Source organism: Salmo salar, chromosome ssa16 (assembly GCF_905237065.1).
Source record: "Salmo salar chromosome ssa16, Ssal_v3.1, whole genome shotgun sequence".
Taxonomy (NCBI): Eukaryota; Metazoa; Chordata; class Actinopteri; order Salmoniformes; family Salmonidae; genus Salmo; species Salmo salar.
In genome coordinates this window covers 75,752,874-75,768,300 of record NC_059457.1, presented here as the reverse complement: position 1 = coordinate 75,768,300, position 15,427 = coordinate 75,752,874, and the positions used below count along the sequence as shown (strand labels likewise).

At 46.8% G+C, this 15,427-nt stretch overlaps 2 protein-coding genes across 3 annotated transcripts; both read left to right on the top strand.

Moving 5' to 3' along the window:
• The first annotated feature begins 6,098 nt into the window (after positions 1-6,098).
• LOC106575596 (gap junction beta-2 protein) lies at positions 6,099-9,312 on the top strand. Its single transcript, XM_014152196.2, has 3 exons — positions 6,099-6,402; positions 7,487-8,009; positions 8,482-9,312. Exons 2-3 carry the CDS (start codon positions 7,525-7,527, stop codon positions 8,840-8,842), a joined length of 846 nt encoding a protein of 281 aa, XP_014007671.2. The 5' UTR covers positions 6,099-6,402; positions 7,487-7,524; the 3' UTR covers positions 8,843-9,312.
• Positions 9,313-9,753: 441 nt separating this feature from the next.
• LOC106575534 (gap junction alpha-3 protein) lies at positions 9,754-15,063 on the top strand. 2 transcript variants are annotated; one of them, XM_045697868.1, is made up of 4 exons: positions 9,754-10,046; positions 11,453-11,515; positions 12,665-12,752; positions 12,859-15,063. In XM_045697868.1, the coding sequence occupies exons 3-4, from the start codon at positions 12,684-12,686 to the stop codon at positions 14,215-14,217; spliced, it is 1,428 nt and encodes a 475-aa protein (XP_045553824.1). In that variant the 5' UTR covers positions 9,754-10,046; positions 11,453-11,515; positions 12,665-12,683; the 3' UTR covers positions 14,218-15,063. The 2 variants fall into 2 exon arrangements, with proteins under 2 accessions (XP_045553824.1, XP_014007565.2); XM_014152090.2 differs by lacking the exon at positions 11,453-11,515 and having other exon boundaries at positions 9,755-10,046.
• Positions 15,064-15,427: the final 364 nt, after the last annotated feature.

Below are 15,427 nucleotides of genomic sequence, written 5' to 3'. Positions count from 1 at the left end.
CCCCTCCTTCCTCTGCCCTCAGCGGGGTTTGTGACCCACCCTTCAGCCCCTCTTCTCTTTCCACACCCAATCTACCATTGGGCATCCACCCCCAATCCCCAAGAAATAGGAGATAACCGTGTGTGTGTGTGTGTGTGTGTGTGTGTGTGTGTGTGTGTGTGCCCTGCTGTTATCCTGGTGGGGCAGGATGGGGGTGATTAGGGAAACCCAATCTGGTGGGAGCTGTTTGGTAGTGAGGGATGAAGGGAGGGAAGAACAGAGTAGGGAACAGAGAGATGAATAGAAAGGAAAGTGTTTCACCTCGTCCACTGAGCCACTCAGACAGAAGGGGATTGTTTGGGATGGAATACTGTATACTGCTACAATGCAGTTCAACCAAGGTGCATGAACAAACTGGATCTTGCAAGCACCTGGATGGGGGTGGGATGGGATTGTGTTGTGTTGGGGTAGGGTTCAATGTGTTTTGTGGAGTGTTTAAGTCTAGATTTAGCTAAAAATTCATAGTGTGTAAAACATTCCCTGAGGTCAACATTTTGACCACATTTGAGTATAAAGACATCAAGACCTGGTTTGTGCATCCGCACACCAAAAGAAGTATAATCACTCAATGTGGGATTCGCTGTTTGGTTAGAACCACAAGAAAACAAAACCTCTTTTGATAAACTGACTGAATGAACTCCTCCTCAGTCAGTATATATACACACACACACACACACACACACACACACACACACACACACACAGACTTGTTTACGCTGCTGTGCGTTTTTGTTGCCGATCTTACTTTGATACCTGACGGTTTTTTACTTTTTCATTACCGTATATTTTTACTTTTTCCCTCACTCAACTTTTTTCCTCACTCAACTTTTTTCATTCATCCCCGGAGGTTTTATCTGGACATGGTTCGTCAGGACTTCAAACAGCCGAAGCTAAGTAACATTAACATGATGCCTTCTAATTGCAGTCGTTGTATTTATAATATACAGGAGAACGATCGCCTTACGGCAAGGATAGCTGTGCTGCAAGCCCAGCTTCAGACGCGATCGTTAGGCAAGGGTAATTTCAGTGTAGGAAAGGATGAAACAGCGTCTGTGCCACCAGTAAGTACAGATAGTAACGTTAGTATAAACCCCCTCGCACGGTCCCCGCAGCCGGACATCTTTCTCATGGCTTCTGGAGGGAAACGCTGTAGGAATGCTCAACCGGTGTCGCTTATTCAGCCGACAGAAACTTTCAACCGGTTCTCCCCATTAAGCGAGTCGGAGTCGGAGGCCGAGACTTCTCTGGTCTCTACTCCTCCCGTTGTGGGGTCTGAGACGCCGACGGCTCCCACCATTAGCTCTGACAAATTGAAAACCCTAGTCATTGGCGACTCCATTACCCGCAGTATTAGACTTAAAACTAATCATCCAGCGATCATACACTGTTTACCAGGGGGCAGGGCTACCGACGTTAAGGCTAATCTAAAGACGGTGCTGGCTAAAGCTAAAACTGGCGAGTGTAGAGAGTATAGAGATATTGTTATCCACGTCGGCACCAACGATGTTAGGATGAAACAGTCAGAGGTCACCAAGCGCAACATAGCTTCAGCGTGTAAATCAGCTAGAAAGATGTGTCGGCATCGATTAATTGTCTCTGGCCCCCTCCCGGTTAGGGGGAGTGATGAGCTCTACAGCAGAGTCTCACAACTCAATCGCTGGTTGAAAACTGTTTTCTGCCCCTCCCAAAAGATAGAATTTGTAGATAATTGGCCCTCTTTCTGGGACTCACCCACAAACAGGACCAAGCCTGGCCTGTTGAGGAGTGACGGACTCCATCCTAGCTGGAGGGGTGCTCTCATCTTATCTACGAACATAGACAGGGCTCTAACTCCTCTAGCTCCACAATGAAATAGGGTGCAGGCCAGGCAGCAGGCTGTTAGCCAGCCTGCCAGCTTAGTGGAGTCTGCCACTAGCACAGTCAGTGTAGTCAGCTCAGCTTCCCCCATTGAGACCGTGTCTGTGCCTCGATCTAGGTTGGGCAAAATTAAAAATGGCGGTGTTCGCTTTAGCAATCTCACTAGTATAAAGACCTCCTCCATTCCTGCCATTATTGAAAGAGATTGTGATACCTCACATCTCAAAATTGGGTTACTTAATGTTAGATCCCTCACTTCCAAGGCAGTTATAGTCAATGAACTAATCACTGATAATAATCTTGATGTGATTGGCCTGACTGAAACATGGCTTAAGCCTGATGAATTTACTGTGTTAAATGAGGCCTCACCCCCAGGTTACATTAGTGACCATACCCCCGTGCATCCGGCAAAGGCGGAGGTGTTGCTAATATTTACGATAGCAAATTTCAATTTACAAAAAAAAACAACAATGACGTTTTCGTCTTTTGAGCTTCTAGTCATGAAATCTATGCAGCCTACTCACTCACTTTTTATAGCTACTGTTTATAGGCCTCCTGGGCCATATGCAGTGTTCCTCACTGAGTTCCCTGAATTCCTATCGGATCTTGTAGTCATAGCAGATAATATTCTAATTTTTGGTGACTTTAACATTCACATGGAAAAGTCCACAGACCCACTCCAAAAGGCTTTCGGAGCCATCATCGACTCAGTGGGTTTTGTCCAACATGTCTCTGGACCTACTCACTGCCACAGTCATACTCTGGACCTAGTTTTGTCCCATGGAATAAATGTTGTGGATCTAAATGTTTTTCCTCATAATCCTGGACTATCGGACCACCATTTTATTACGTTTGCAATTGCAACAAATAATCTGCTCAGACCCCAACCAAGGAGCATTAAAAGTCGTGCTATAAATTCTCAGACAACCCAAAGATTCCTTGATGCCCTTCCAGACTGCCTCTGCCTACCCAAGGACGTCAGAGGACAAAAATCAGTTAACCACCTAACCGAGGAACTCAATTTAACCTTGCGCAATACCCTAGATGCAGTTGCACCCCTAAAAACTAAAAACATCTGTCATAAGAAACTAGCTCCCTGGTATACAGAAAATACACGAGCTCTGAAGCAAGCTTCCAGAAAATTGGAACGGAAATGGCGCCACACCAAACTGGAAGTCTTCCGACTAGCTTGGAAAGACAGTACCGTGCAGTATCGAAGAGCCCTTACTGCTGCTCGATCATCCTATTTTTCCAACTTAATTGAGGAAAATAAGAACAATCCGAAATTTCTTTTTGATACTGTCGCAAAGCTAACTAAAAAGCAGCCTTCGCAAATGGAGGATGGCTTTCACTTCAGCAGTAATAAATTTATGAACTTCTTTGAGGAAAAGATCATGATCATTAGAAAGCAAATTACAGACTCCTCTTTAAATCTGGGTATTCCTCCAAAGCTCCATTGTCCTGAGTCTGCACAACTCTGCCAGGACCTAGGATCAAGGGAGATACTAAAGTGTTTTAGTACTATATCTCTTGACGCAATGATGAAAATAATCATGGCCTCCAAACCCTCAAGCTGCATACTGGACCCTATTCCAACTAAACTACTGAAAGAGCTGCTTCCTGTGCTTGGCCCTCCTATGTTGAACATAATAAACGGCTCTCTATCCACCGGATGTGTACCAAGCTCACTAAAAGTGGCAGTAATAAAGCCTCTCTTGAAAAAGCCGAATCTTGATCCAGAAATTATAAAAAACTATCGGCCTATATCGAATCTTCCATTCCTCTCCAAAATTTTAGAAAAAGCTGTTGCACAGCAACTGACTGCCTTCCTGAAGACAAACAATGTATACGAAACGCTTCAGTCTGGTTTTAGACCCCATCATAGCACTGAGACTGCACTTGTGAAGGTGGTAAATGACCTTTTAATGACGTCAGACCGAGGCTCTGCATCTGTCCTCGTGCTCCTAGATCTTAGTGCCGCTTTTGATACCATCGATCACCACATTCTTTTGGAGAGATTGGAAACCCAAATTGGTCTACATGGACAAGTTCTGGCCTGGTTTAGATCTTATCTGTCGGAAAGATATCAGTTTGTCTCTGTGAATGGTTTGTCCTCTGACAAATCAATTGTAAATTTCGGTGTTCCTCAAGGTTCCGTTTTAGGACCACTATTGTTTTCACTATATATTTTACCTCTTGGGGATGTCATTCGAAAACATAATGTTAAATTTCACTGCTATGCAGACGACACACAGCTGTACATTTCAATGAAACATGGTGAAGCCCCAAAATTGCCCTCGCTAGAAGCCTGTGTTTCAGACATAAAGAAGTGGATGGCTGCAAACTTTCTACTTTTAAACTCGGACAAAACAGAGATGCTTGTTCTAGGTCCCAAGAAACAAAGAGATCTTCTGTTGAATCTGACAATTAATCTGGATGGTTGTACAGTCGTCTCAAATAAAACTGTGAAGGACCTCGGCGTTACTCTGGACCCTGATCTCTCTTTTGAAGAACATATCAAGACTGTTTCAAGGACAGCTTTTTTCCATCTACGTAACATTGCAAAAATCAGAAATTTTCTGTCCAAAAATGACGCAGAAAAATTAATCCATGCTTTTGTTACTTCTAGGCTGGACTACTGCAATGCTCTACTTTCCGGCTACCCGGATAAAGCACTAAATAAACTTCAGTTAGTGCTAAATACGGCTGCTAGAATCCTGACTAGAACCAAAAAATTTGATCATATTACTCCAGTGTTAGCCTCCCTACACTGGCTTCCTGTTAAGGCAAGGGCTGATTTCAAGGTTTTACTGCTAACCTACAAAGCATTACATGGGCTTGCTCCTACCTATCTTTCCGATTTGGTCCTGCCGTACATACCTACACGTACGCTACGGTCACAAGACGCAGGCCTCCTAATTGTCCCCAGAATTTCTAAGCAAACGGCTGGAGGTAGGGCTTTCTCCTATAGAGCTCCATTTTTATGGAATGGTCTGCCTACCAATGTGAGAGACGCAGACTCAGTCTCAACCTTTAAGTCTTTACTGAAGACTTATCTCTTCAGTAGGTCCTATGATTAAGTATAGTCTGGCCCAGGAGTGTGAAGGTGAACGGAAAGGCTGGAGCAACGAACCGCCCTTGCTGTCTCTGCCTTGCCGGTTCCCCTCTTTCCACTGGGATTCTCTGCCTCTAACCCTTTTACAGAGGCTGAGTCACTGGCCTACTGGTGTTCTTCCATGCCGTCCATGGGAGGGGTGCGTCACTTGAGTGGGTTGAGTCACTGACGTGGTCTTCCTGTCTGGGTTGGCGCCCCCCCCTTGGGTTGTGCCATGGCGGAGATCGTTGTGGGCTATACTCGGCCTTGTCTTAGGACGGTAAGTTGGTGGTTGGAGACATCCCTCTAGTGGTGTGGGGGCTGTGCTTTGGCAAAGTGGGTGGGGTTATATCCTGCCTGTTTGGCCCTGTCCGGGGTATCATCGGATGGGGCCACAGTGTCTTCTGATCCCTCCTGTCTCAGCCTCCAGTATTTATGCTGCAGTAGTTTATGTGTCGGGGGCTAGGGTCAGTCTGTTACATCTGGAGTATTTCTCTTGTCTTATCCGGTGTCCTGTGTGTATTTAAATATGCTCTCTCTAATTCTCTCTTTCTCTCTTTCTGTCTTTCTCTCGGAGGACCTGAGCCCTAGGACCATGCCTCAGGACTACCTGGTATGATGACTCCTTGCTGTCCCCAGTCCACCTGGCCGTGCTGCTGCTCCAGTTTCAACTGTTCTGCCTGCGGCTATGGAACCCTGACCTGTTCACCGGACGTGCTTGTTGCACCCTCGACAACTACTATGATTATTATTATTTGACCATGCTGGTCATTTATGAACATTTTAACATTTTAACATTTTGACCATGTTCTGTTTTAATATCCACCCTGCACAGCCAGAAGAGGACTGGCCACCCCTCATAGCCTGGTTCCTCTCTAGGTTTCTTCCTAGGTTTTTGGCCTTTCTAGGGAGTTTTTCCTAGGGAGTTTTTCCTAGCCACCGTGCTTCTTTCACATGCTTTGCTTGCTGTTTGGGGTTTTAGGCTGGGTTTCTGTACAGCACTTTGAGAATATCAGCTGATGTACGAAGGGCTATATAAAAATAAATTTGATTTGAAATTTGATAAATATATTTGAGTGAAGCAGAGAAAGATGCAGATCAGCACAACATCTATGGCTTGTGTGTTTCTTATACATAGGAACATCAGCTCAAGACTCACTCAAACTGCACTTGTTGTCGCTCCAGATTTCAGCTCCGCCCCGAAACTGATGTCACGCAGGTGAATCCACCAGTTCAGGTACGTCTCTGAGAGCGCTCAGAGCACATCAGTTCTAGTCAGCGGTAAATCAGTGGACTGCGTCTTACCCTAGACGGTCTCTCCCTGGAGCTCTGTTGGATCTGACTATGGCAGAGTGAACCAAGCAGAAGAAGTGGGGGTACATGGAGCCTCCCTGACACACAGGAGAGAAAAGGTGACGAAGGCAGGTTGATGTGTTGTTCTGTTCTCTGTCAGCTGACTTCTTTTTCTCTGTTTGTTTCATTAGATGGAACATTTAAAAAACTTTGGAGACGTGTTATGTAAAATGTATTTTTGTTAACACATGATGGAAGTATTGTGGGGTTGAAAATAATAATTTCATTTTGCACAATGTCTTGAATTTACCTATCATAATAATAATAGATGTATTTTATATAACTCTTTTCACTACACATTGAACCTCAAAGTCACTTTAAAAACAACTTATGAAGTGAATAAAAAAATAACACTTCAACTTATTGATATTTTATTATTAGAACATGTAAACCCCATTGATGTGAATATTGGGTGTCTTCGAGAGGTGAATGTAACGTGCAGTTGTAGTGCAGTTATAAAAACTTAGTACGGCTATATAGCGTAGCTGTACACTCTTAGGGGGTTTTAAGAATGTGTAAAAATGTTTTCTTTTCCTTTTACAAATAGCATTTTAATTCAGTGAGATGAAACTGTGATATTTTTTTGGAGAAACCTTTGTAGAACCCTTTTTTGGTTCCAGGTCAAACACTTTTTGGTTCCAGGTAGAACCCTTTTCGGTTCCATGAAGTACCCTTTCCAAACCCTTTTTGGTTCTACGTGGAACCAAAAAGTGTTTGACCTGGAACCAAAAAGGGTTCTACCTGGAACCAAAAAGGGTTCTCCTATGGGGAAAGACAAAGAACCCCTTTTTTCTAAGAGTGTAGTACATTAGAAATGTTGGCTGGATCAATAGTTCATTACAACATTGGCACTGGACTAGCCAAGCAACTGTATTCAGTTCTCTCTCTCTGTCTCTCTCCTCCTCCTCTCATCTCATTCTTATTCTCCTCCCTCTCTATTTATTTTTTTAACCTCAACTTTCACCCCCCTTCTCCTCTCCTCTCTCCCTAGAGTAGAGTGGATTGTTCCTGGGCAGCAGAGGAACAATGAGCTTGGGGACCCTGTACCTAATGTTTTCTTATCTCCTCCTTCCTCTATCTTCCCTCCAACTCTCCCTACTTCGATCCAGCCCTCACCCCCTCTCTCCTCTGGTCTCTCCCCAGGGTAGAGGTCTGTGTTCTGGGCCAGAGGAGCAGGAGAGATGACCTGGGGGACCTTGTACGCCCAGCTGGCTGGTGTGAACCGCCACTCTACCAGCCTGGGGAAGGTGTGGCTGTCTGTCCTCTTCATCTTCCGGGTCACCGTGCTGGTCCTGGCGGCCGAAAGCGTCTGGGGGGACGAACAGAGCGACTTTGTCTGCAATACCCTGCAGCCGGGCTGCGAGAACGTCTGCTACGACCACTTCTTCCCCGTGTCCCACATCAGGCTCTGGTGTCTGCAGCTTGTCTTCGTCTCCACGCCCGCTCTCCTCGTCGCCATGTACGTGGCCTACCGTCATCACGGCGACAAACGCCAGATCCTGCAGCAGGGTTCAGTCGGGGGGCGTTGCCGCAGCGACAAGGCCCAGGCGGCCCAGGAGGCTGAGCTAGAGAGCCTGAGGAGGCGGAGGCTGCCAATCGCCGGGCCGCTGTGGTGGACGTACGCCTGTAGTCTGGTCTTCCGCCTGCTGTTCGAGGGAGGCTTCATGTACGTACTGTGTTAGCTCACTGAGCAAAGCCTAACAAGCCTTTATTTCAGGCAGACAAGTTACTTGAGTGTAGCTCAATGAACCACCTCCACTACATACAAACGCTTAAGAATAAGATGTAGATACACTTCCTCAAGATTCATGACATCACCATGTACAAGTGTAGGATCTTAATTTGATCACCCTGTTGCAGAAGAATGTTCCCGCAATGCAGGAAATGTAAATCTTGTAGTGTATTTGAGGTTTAAAAGGCTTCTGAAGTTTGTAATTTCCACTTTGAAATGTCAGACATGAATATCCCTTTACGAAAAATATATCAACCCCTACAAAAATGTCCATTATTAATTATAATCCACATAATAATTCACATTTCCTGTTGCTGTAGGATTATTTACCCGCTGTTGCAAACTGGCTCAAATAAAGATGCTACATCTGTAGTTCTAAGCCTTTATCTTCACCTTCGTTCTCCAGGTATGCTCTATACGTGTTGTACGACGGCTTCCAGATGCCCAGGCTGGTCCAGTGTGACCAGTGGCCCTGTCCCAATGTGGTGGACTGCTTTGTCTCCCGCCCCACAGAAAAAACTGTCTTCACTGTTTTCATGGCCGCCTCCTCCTGCGTCTGTATGGCACTCAACATGGCCGAACTGGCCTACCTGGTCGCCAAGGCTATCGCTCGGTGCCCATCATCACGGCGCAGAGGGGGGAAACAGAAAGGGAAGGGTGCAAACTGTTCCTCAACCTCTTCCAAAGACAAGACTCTGCAGCAGAACAAGAAGAATGAGAAGTTGTTGTCCTCTTCGTCTGGGTCCACCTGCAGCAAGGCGGTGTGAGGACGGGGGAGCTATAGACATAGCGTACATATGCACACACAGACGTGCAAAACATAAGTAGCCTACAGTACACACACAAACACACCGAATCATAAATATGTGTAAACACTGTGTAGTCCACTCCAGACATGCACAGAAGATCTCCTTCCCCGCTTCAGTCACTGGAGACACTACGCCATCTAGTGGCCAATATTCACACATGGCCACTGACCCCTCACAGGCAAAGACAGACAGACAGACAGACAGACAGACAGACAGACAGACAGACAGACAGACAGACAGACAGACAGACAGACAGACATTGCTCTTATGGAATTGTGATGTTAGTAATGAAGAGATAACATTGTAAATACACTGACAATGGCATTCGCAGAATCACAGTAGAGTACTATGAGTAAAGGCTTATGCAATGACCTACAGAGGATGTGTGTGTTTTAAAAAGTCGTGAAATAAAAATATTAGATATTTGATCTACTGTCTGATCATTGAGACACATTTTAGCAAAGCTGCATTTCACAATTTGGGTGATGGTGGGTGGTCAGATGTTTGTAAATCATGTGGTCGTGTTAGTGGGCCTGAGGAAGCACATCCCAGCACTTAATCATGAGATGTGATGTGATATATATTTATATTATTTTCAGATAAAACAAATGTAAAATACAGTACTACAAAAAATATACAAAGTGCACAAAGAAGATATTCAGATAGTACAGATAATATGGGAGAGGAACATCCATTCCTGTACTATAACTCATCTATATGCATTTAGGCCTACATTGTCAAGGCCATCATTTTCCCCCTGCGCACGGAGACGCCATGCACAATTTTGGAGTCCTGGTGTGGAATTTCGGAAGAGCAGGGTGGCAGGGTGGGATGGGAGGTGACGGGGGGTTGACGGGTGGGCGACGCCGCCCCCACCCTCCACCCTCCCCCACGCGTGCACTCATGGATGGTCACACAATGTGACAGTAGCGATGGCTGGGCACGGGACGCAGCCGCTGCGCTTTGCGGGACCCCAACTCCAGGTTCCACACGCGCCCTTAGACTAGCTTCGCTTTGCTCACCCTCGCGCTGTCTCTCTCTCTTGTTCGCTCTCTTTCTCTCGCGCACGCCTGGCCTCGAACCCCGCGGGAGAAAAGAAGAGAACGCAGATCGCGACGCTTCCGGGAAAAAGTTTTTGGCCGGCCGCTGTCAAAGGAGATTGGTAAGCTGTCAGAGCTGGGGAGTGAGAGGGAAGGGGAGGGATCTTTCTACCTGGGAAGGTCTGTAGGATTTTCCAACCCTTTCAAAATTTGGATAGCTTCAGTGACCACCGGATATTGCTTCAAGTGGCCAAGGCTTGGGGAGTCTATCCATCCACCCTGTCCTTATGCTTATTTGGGAACGCCAAGTAGCCACTTTTACGCTCACCAATTCCAATGCGAGTGATGTTGACTTGACTTAGCCTGCAATCAATTACTGTATCAATAGGTATTCTGTTAGGATATCTACTGCCCAAGGTTTATATATTTAAATAACTTAGGTCAGTGTGGTCAAAGAGTTAAATGGTGCGGCCGCTGCAACACAATGCCGATGATCCCGGTCAATAGCCAGTGCCAAGGAGCACAATGCGCGTCTGGCAGCTTCTCTATTGTCACAGGTGACAGACGGTATTTCATCAAAACCTCAAAAGGATCAACACATATACTGTGCAGCTCGACACATACTGTCATTATAGAGGGGTATTGCACCACTTTGATACCAGCGCGTTATTGAGTAGGCAAGGCCAGGCACAACGACCATGGATTCATCTATTGAAATTAATATTGAACTGTAGAAGGCCAGTGATTTGAGTTGAGCTAATATGGGCTACATTCAGCAAGAATGCACCACCAATCGATAGATTGGGACACTGTGGTAATCATAGTAATCATAGATTTTACATGAGGGAAATAGGTCCTTGTTTTCAAAGTTTGTAAAAACACTTCATGTCCAAACAGGAGTTTGTAACAGGTAGAGTAATGCAGCTGGGATCTGTTTTGTTGTTGTTGTATCTATGCATTGGTGATATAGAGCCCTCTGTAAATGCATATCAGTCGATCCCGGGCAAATATTTCCTCTCATCAGCAGTTCTGTGTTCTGATGATCCGAGCATTCCTCCCAGGCTGCTATGTACTCATTCAGACTGCCACAGATGGCCAGCCATTGTAACCCGCTTGCCCAGCAACACACAGACAGGCCTATGGATGGATTGTATACATTCCTCAATTAAATCTGCCTTTCAAAACAAAACACATATGTCTATCAATTCTGTGGCATTCATAGGGTTCATGGTTCCATGTAGTCTGTCCAATTAGAAACATCAAAGTGACCTATTTCAGAGAAATTGACATTTTGGGGGGTTTTGACTTTGAAGACATGATACATTTTTATTGGTGGCCAGTAGGCTTGTAGAAGGCAGTCTAAAAATATTTGAGTTTTCCACTCATCTCCGAAGTATCTATATTGTAAGTTGCATAGACAATAGGCAATGAAAAGAATGGTTAATTTGGGTATTTGGGTAATGTAAGCATATTTATATAACATTATAATTGCAATTCATAACTGATATGATTTGTTTTTTGCTTCCAGGTATTGTATTTATTTTAAACCACTAGTCGATGGATTTATCACTGACAATACAACAACATTTTAGTAAGTCCACCGTCTGTCACTGCTTTGGGTGCTGTTATGTGTCATCGGATATCTGGTCCTTTTTTAGTCTGCTTTGCAATGTATTCAAAAGTTGCCGTGGGCACTGGATTCTCAATTGTAGCTGATTTCAAATTGATAGAACTGTAAAACGTCAGCATTGGGAAAAAACGTTCCTTTGAATTGCTGCTAATGATTCTAGTAGGCCTGTAAGAAGCACAATGGTGGTGCTCAGGATTTTTTATTGGAGCGTTTAACCTCAGTCTCCAGTACTGTGATTAGAGAATGTATTAGAGAAGTATGTGGCCGGTGGAGAGTGAAAGTGATCAAGGCAGCTTGTTAGTCCCGTATGACTGACTCGACGGCGTCCATCCTGTGTCTGAGGGAGACGAGTGTTGTTCGGTGCTCTCCACAGCTGTTCTGGGCTGTGCTGAGTGGGATGCCACATTACAGAACCTTCAGATAGAAATATATTACAACAGATATGTATCCTTTATGTAGAAAAAGGAATCATGCCGCCTCCTAAATGCAGCCCCGCTGCCTCCTTCAGTGCCAAACGCATTGGCTTTACCTGAGAGATTGTGTGACTTCACAGAGTGATGTTGGGAGCAGAAAGTAAATAGGATGGATACAATGTGTGTGCATAATATGACAGTAATATTTTGTAATATTATGGCTTCAAACCAGAGGTCAATGTTTGTTTTGGTTTCTGAACCTGTACATTTTCATTCAAAGTTTTTATTCCCCTCTTCTCTCATGTCCTCCTCTCTCATTTCCCCACCTCCCTTTCCTGTTTTCTTACCCTCTCAGTTGTCACTCACCCATGCCTGTGCTCCCCCTCTCCCTGGCCTATGCTCTCTCATTCTGTGTGTGTTCCCTCCCCACCTCTCTCTTCCCTCTCATCCCCAGTCGGTGCCTACACAGCCCTGTTCCCTCTCTGTTGCTCCCACCTATCTCCAGCTTTCCCCCACCTCTCTATCTGCACCTCTCTCCTGCTTCACCCAACCTCTCTCCTGCCTCTCCTCCAGCCTCTCCCCTCCTCTCTCCTCCAGCCTCTCCCTACCTCTCTCCCCCAGCCATTCCCCCCCAGCCTCTCCCCACCCAGGCCTCACCCAGTTGCTACTCATCCCAGGCTGTGCTCTCTCTCCCCAGGCTAGAAATCGTGTGAAGCATGGGTGACTGGAGCTTTCTGGGGCGGCTGCTGGAGAACGCTCAAGAACACTCCACAGTGATTGGCAAGGTGACTGATTGATCGATTGATACATTTATACAGTTATTTGATTGATTTACCCTTTTATTCCTGTGGTATATAGCCACTTATGTGGTGTTATGTCCCTTGTGTCCAGGTGTGGCTGACAGTCCTCTTCATCTTCCGTATCCTGGTCCTGGGGGCGGCTGCGGAGGAAGTGTGGGGTGACGAGCAGTCGGACTTCACCTGCAACACGCAGCAGCCTGGTTGCGAGAACGTGTGCTACGACGAAGCCTTCCCCATCTCGCACATCCGCTTCTGGGTGCTGCAGATTATCTTCGTGTCCACGCCCACCTTGATCTACCTGGGACACGTGCTGCACATTGTCCGCATGGAGGAGAAACGCCGGGAGAAGGAGGAGGAGCAGCGGAAGGCCAGCCGGCACCAGGAGGAGAGAGACCATCTGTACAGGAACGGAGGAGGAGGAGGGAAAAAGGAGAAGCCCCCAATCAGAGACGAGCACGGTAAAATCCGCATCCGGGGAGCTCTCCTGCGCACGTACGTGTTCAACATCATCTTCAAGACGCTGTTCGAAGTGGGCTTCATCCTGGGTCAGTACTTCCTGTACGGCTTCCAGCTCAGCCCCCTGTATAAGTGTGGTCGCTGGCCCTGCCCCAACACGGTTGACTGCTTCATCTCACGCCCCACAGAGAAGACCATCTTCATCATCTTCATGCTGGTGGTAGCCTGCGTCTCCCTGCTGCTCAACCTGCTGGAGATATACCACCTGGGATGGAAGAAGGTGAAGCAGGGGGTCAGCAACGAGTTTGCGCCCGACCGAATGGCGCTCCCCCTGGCCAGAGACGAGGCGGTGGAGTCCAATATGATCCAGGAGGGGATCGCCCACCCGACCCTCAACTGCCTGCCCACGTACGGTGGCGTGAACGTGGTGTACCTGCCCAACGAGCAGGCAAACGCCACGGCCGCTTTATCCGAGCAGCAGGCAGCGGCGGCGGAACTCAAGATGGACCCTTTCCATGAAGACTTCCTGCTGGAGGCTCCTCCCACATCCTTCTACGGCAGCGAGGGCAGTGGCCAGCAGCAGTCCGTGGAGCAGAACTGGGCCAAGATGGCCATGGAGCTGCAGACTCTGGATGCTGCCAAGTCCTCCTCCTACCCTCCTCCTCCCTCTTCCCCTTCTCCGCCACCCTCCTCCTCCTCCCCCACCTCCTCTGACCAGGAGCAGTCACCCCCTCCACCGGACACTGCCCCTCCTATCCCCGACTCCCGCTCCTCCACCCTCCCCCTGGGGGAATCGAGAAGGAGTGAGGAGCACCAGCAGCAGGAAGAAGAGGAAGCGGAGGCGGCGCTGCCACTGACGCACGTTGATGATGTCACGGTGACCCGGGTGGAGATGCACGAGCCGCCCGTTTTCATAGCGGTGGACGCCCGCAGGCTGAGCAGGGCCAGCAAGACCAGCAGTGTCCGAGCCCGGGCCGACGACCTTGCCGTGTAACACATACACACACACACTCTCACACACCTTCACACAATCACATACAAACACATGCAGACCCCTATCCACCACCAATGCCTCTGGGTTCTATACATGATATATCTTTGAGGCGCAGGTGTCAAATGTTGTGTGAAATACAGAGGCGATGTGGGAGGGGGGGCTCTGGAGTTGAGATGCTCCTGACATTACTCTCTACCAAAGTTGCGTTATCTGGAGATGCATTCGGTGAGGTGAGGCATAGCTTAGTGCTTCAGAGTTCTGAGGTGCCAACACGTGTGTGGAGAGGGAACACACACATTCACTGTTTGCAGCTCAGATGCCATGAAAGGATTAGAGATATTGGACTAACTAGTTTGGGACATTAGTGACATTTCAGATGAATATAATTCTGCTGTTTTCTTTATTCTTTGATGGTAGACATCAGAAGAGGGTTTGCGCTTTCGTTTATTTTTTTCTCTCCCCCCTTTCTTTTTTATTTTCTTGTGATGGACCCTTTAAGATGAAGCCGATGTGTCCTATTGTCTCTTCCTAGTGTCTGTCTGTCTGTCTGCCTCGTAGCTAGCCGTCTGGCTGTTCCATGCTCACCCTTCTTATTAAGCTGAATGAAGAGAGGGACACTCTGACAGTATGGTGGAGTGGAGAGAGACGGGGATAGGGTACCTGGGTGGCACTTTATTCAAAATGACTTGGTATTTACTTACAAATGACATGTTAATTACACAATAATACCTTGTGAATTACTTGTAAAACAAGCACGACTAGGCACATTTTGGTACCAGGTAGTTAACAATGAAGTACCCTCTGATAATATGTAATGTACCAGTAAATACCAGGTTAATACCAGTGCATAAGGTAACGTCCTACCGGTTACTGTAGTGTGTAGCGATACTAGTGTGAAGCTCCAACCTATGTTACCACCACGATCCCAACCTGAGGCTTGGTCTTTAGGCTTCACAGGCTTTGTGTGTGTGTGTGTGTGTGTGTGTGTGTGTGTGTGTGTGTGTGTGTGTGTGTGTGTGTGTGTGTGTGTGTGTGTGTGTGTGTGTGTGTGTGTGTGTGTGTTTTCTGTCTGTGTGTGTGTTTTTCTGTACGTTTCTGTATGTGTGTGTGTGTGTGTGTGTGTGTGTGTGTGTGTGTGTGTGTGTGTGTGTGTGTGTGTGTGTGTGTGTGTGTGTGTGTGTGTGTGTGTGTGTGTGTGTGTGTGTGTGTG

Excerpts from the sequence above, each read along its gene's own strand:
- LOC106575596 (XM_014152196.2), top strand. The coding sequence starts at position 7,525 with ATGACCTGGGGGACCTTGTACGCCCAGCTGGCTGGTGTGAACCGCCAC. Across the intron at positions 8,010-8,481 it reads CTGTTCGAGGGAGGCTTCAT|GTATGCTCTATACGTGTTGT; the intron begins GTACGTACTGTG and ends TTCGTTCTCCAG.
- LOC106575534 (XM_045697868.1), top strand. The coding sequence starts at position 12,684 with ATGGGTGACTGGAGCTTTCTGGGGCGGCTGCTGGAGAACGCTCAAGAA. Across the intron at positions 12,753-12,858 it reads ACTCCACAGTGATTGGCAAG|GTGTGGCTGACAGTCCTCTT; the intron begins GTGACTGATTGA and ends CCTTGTGTCCAG.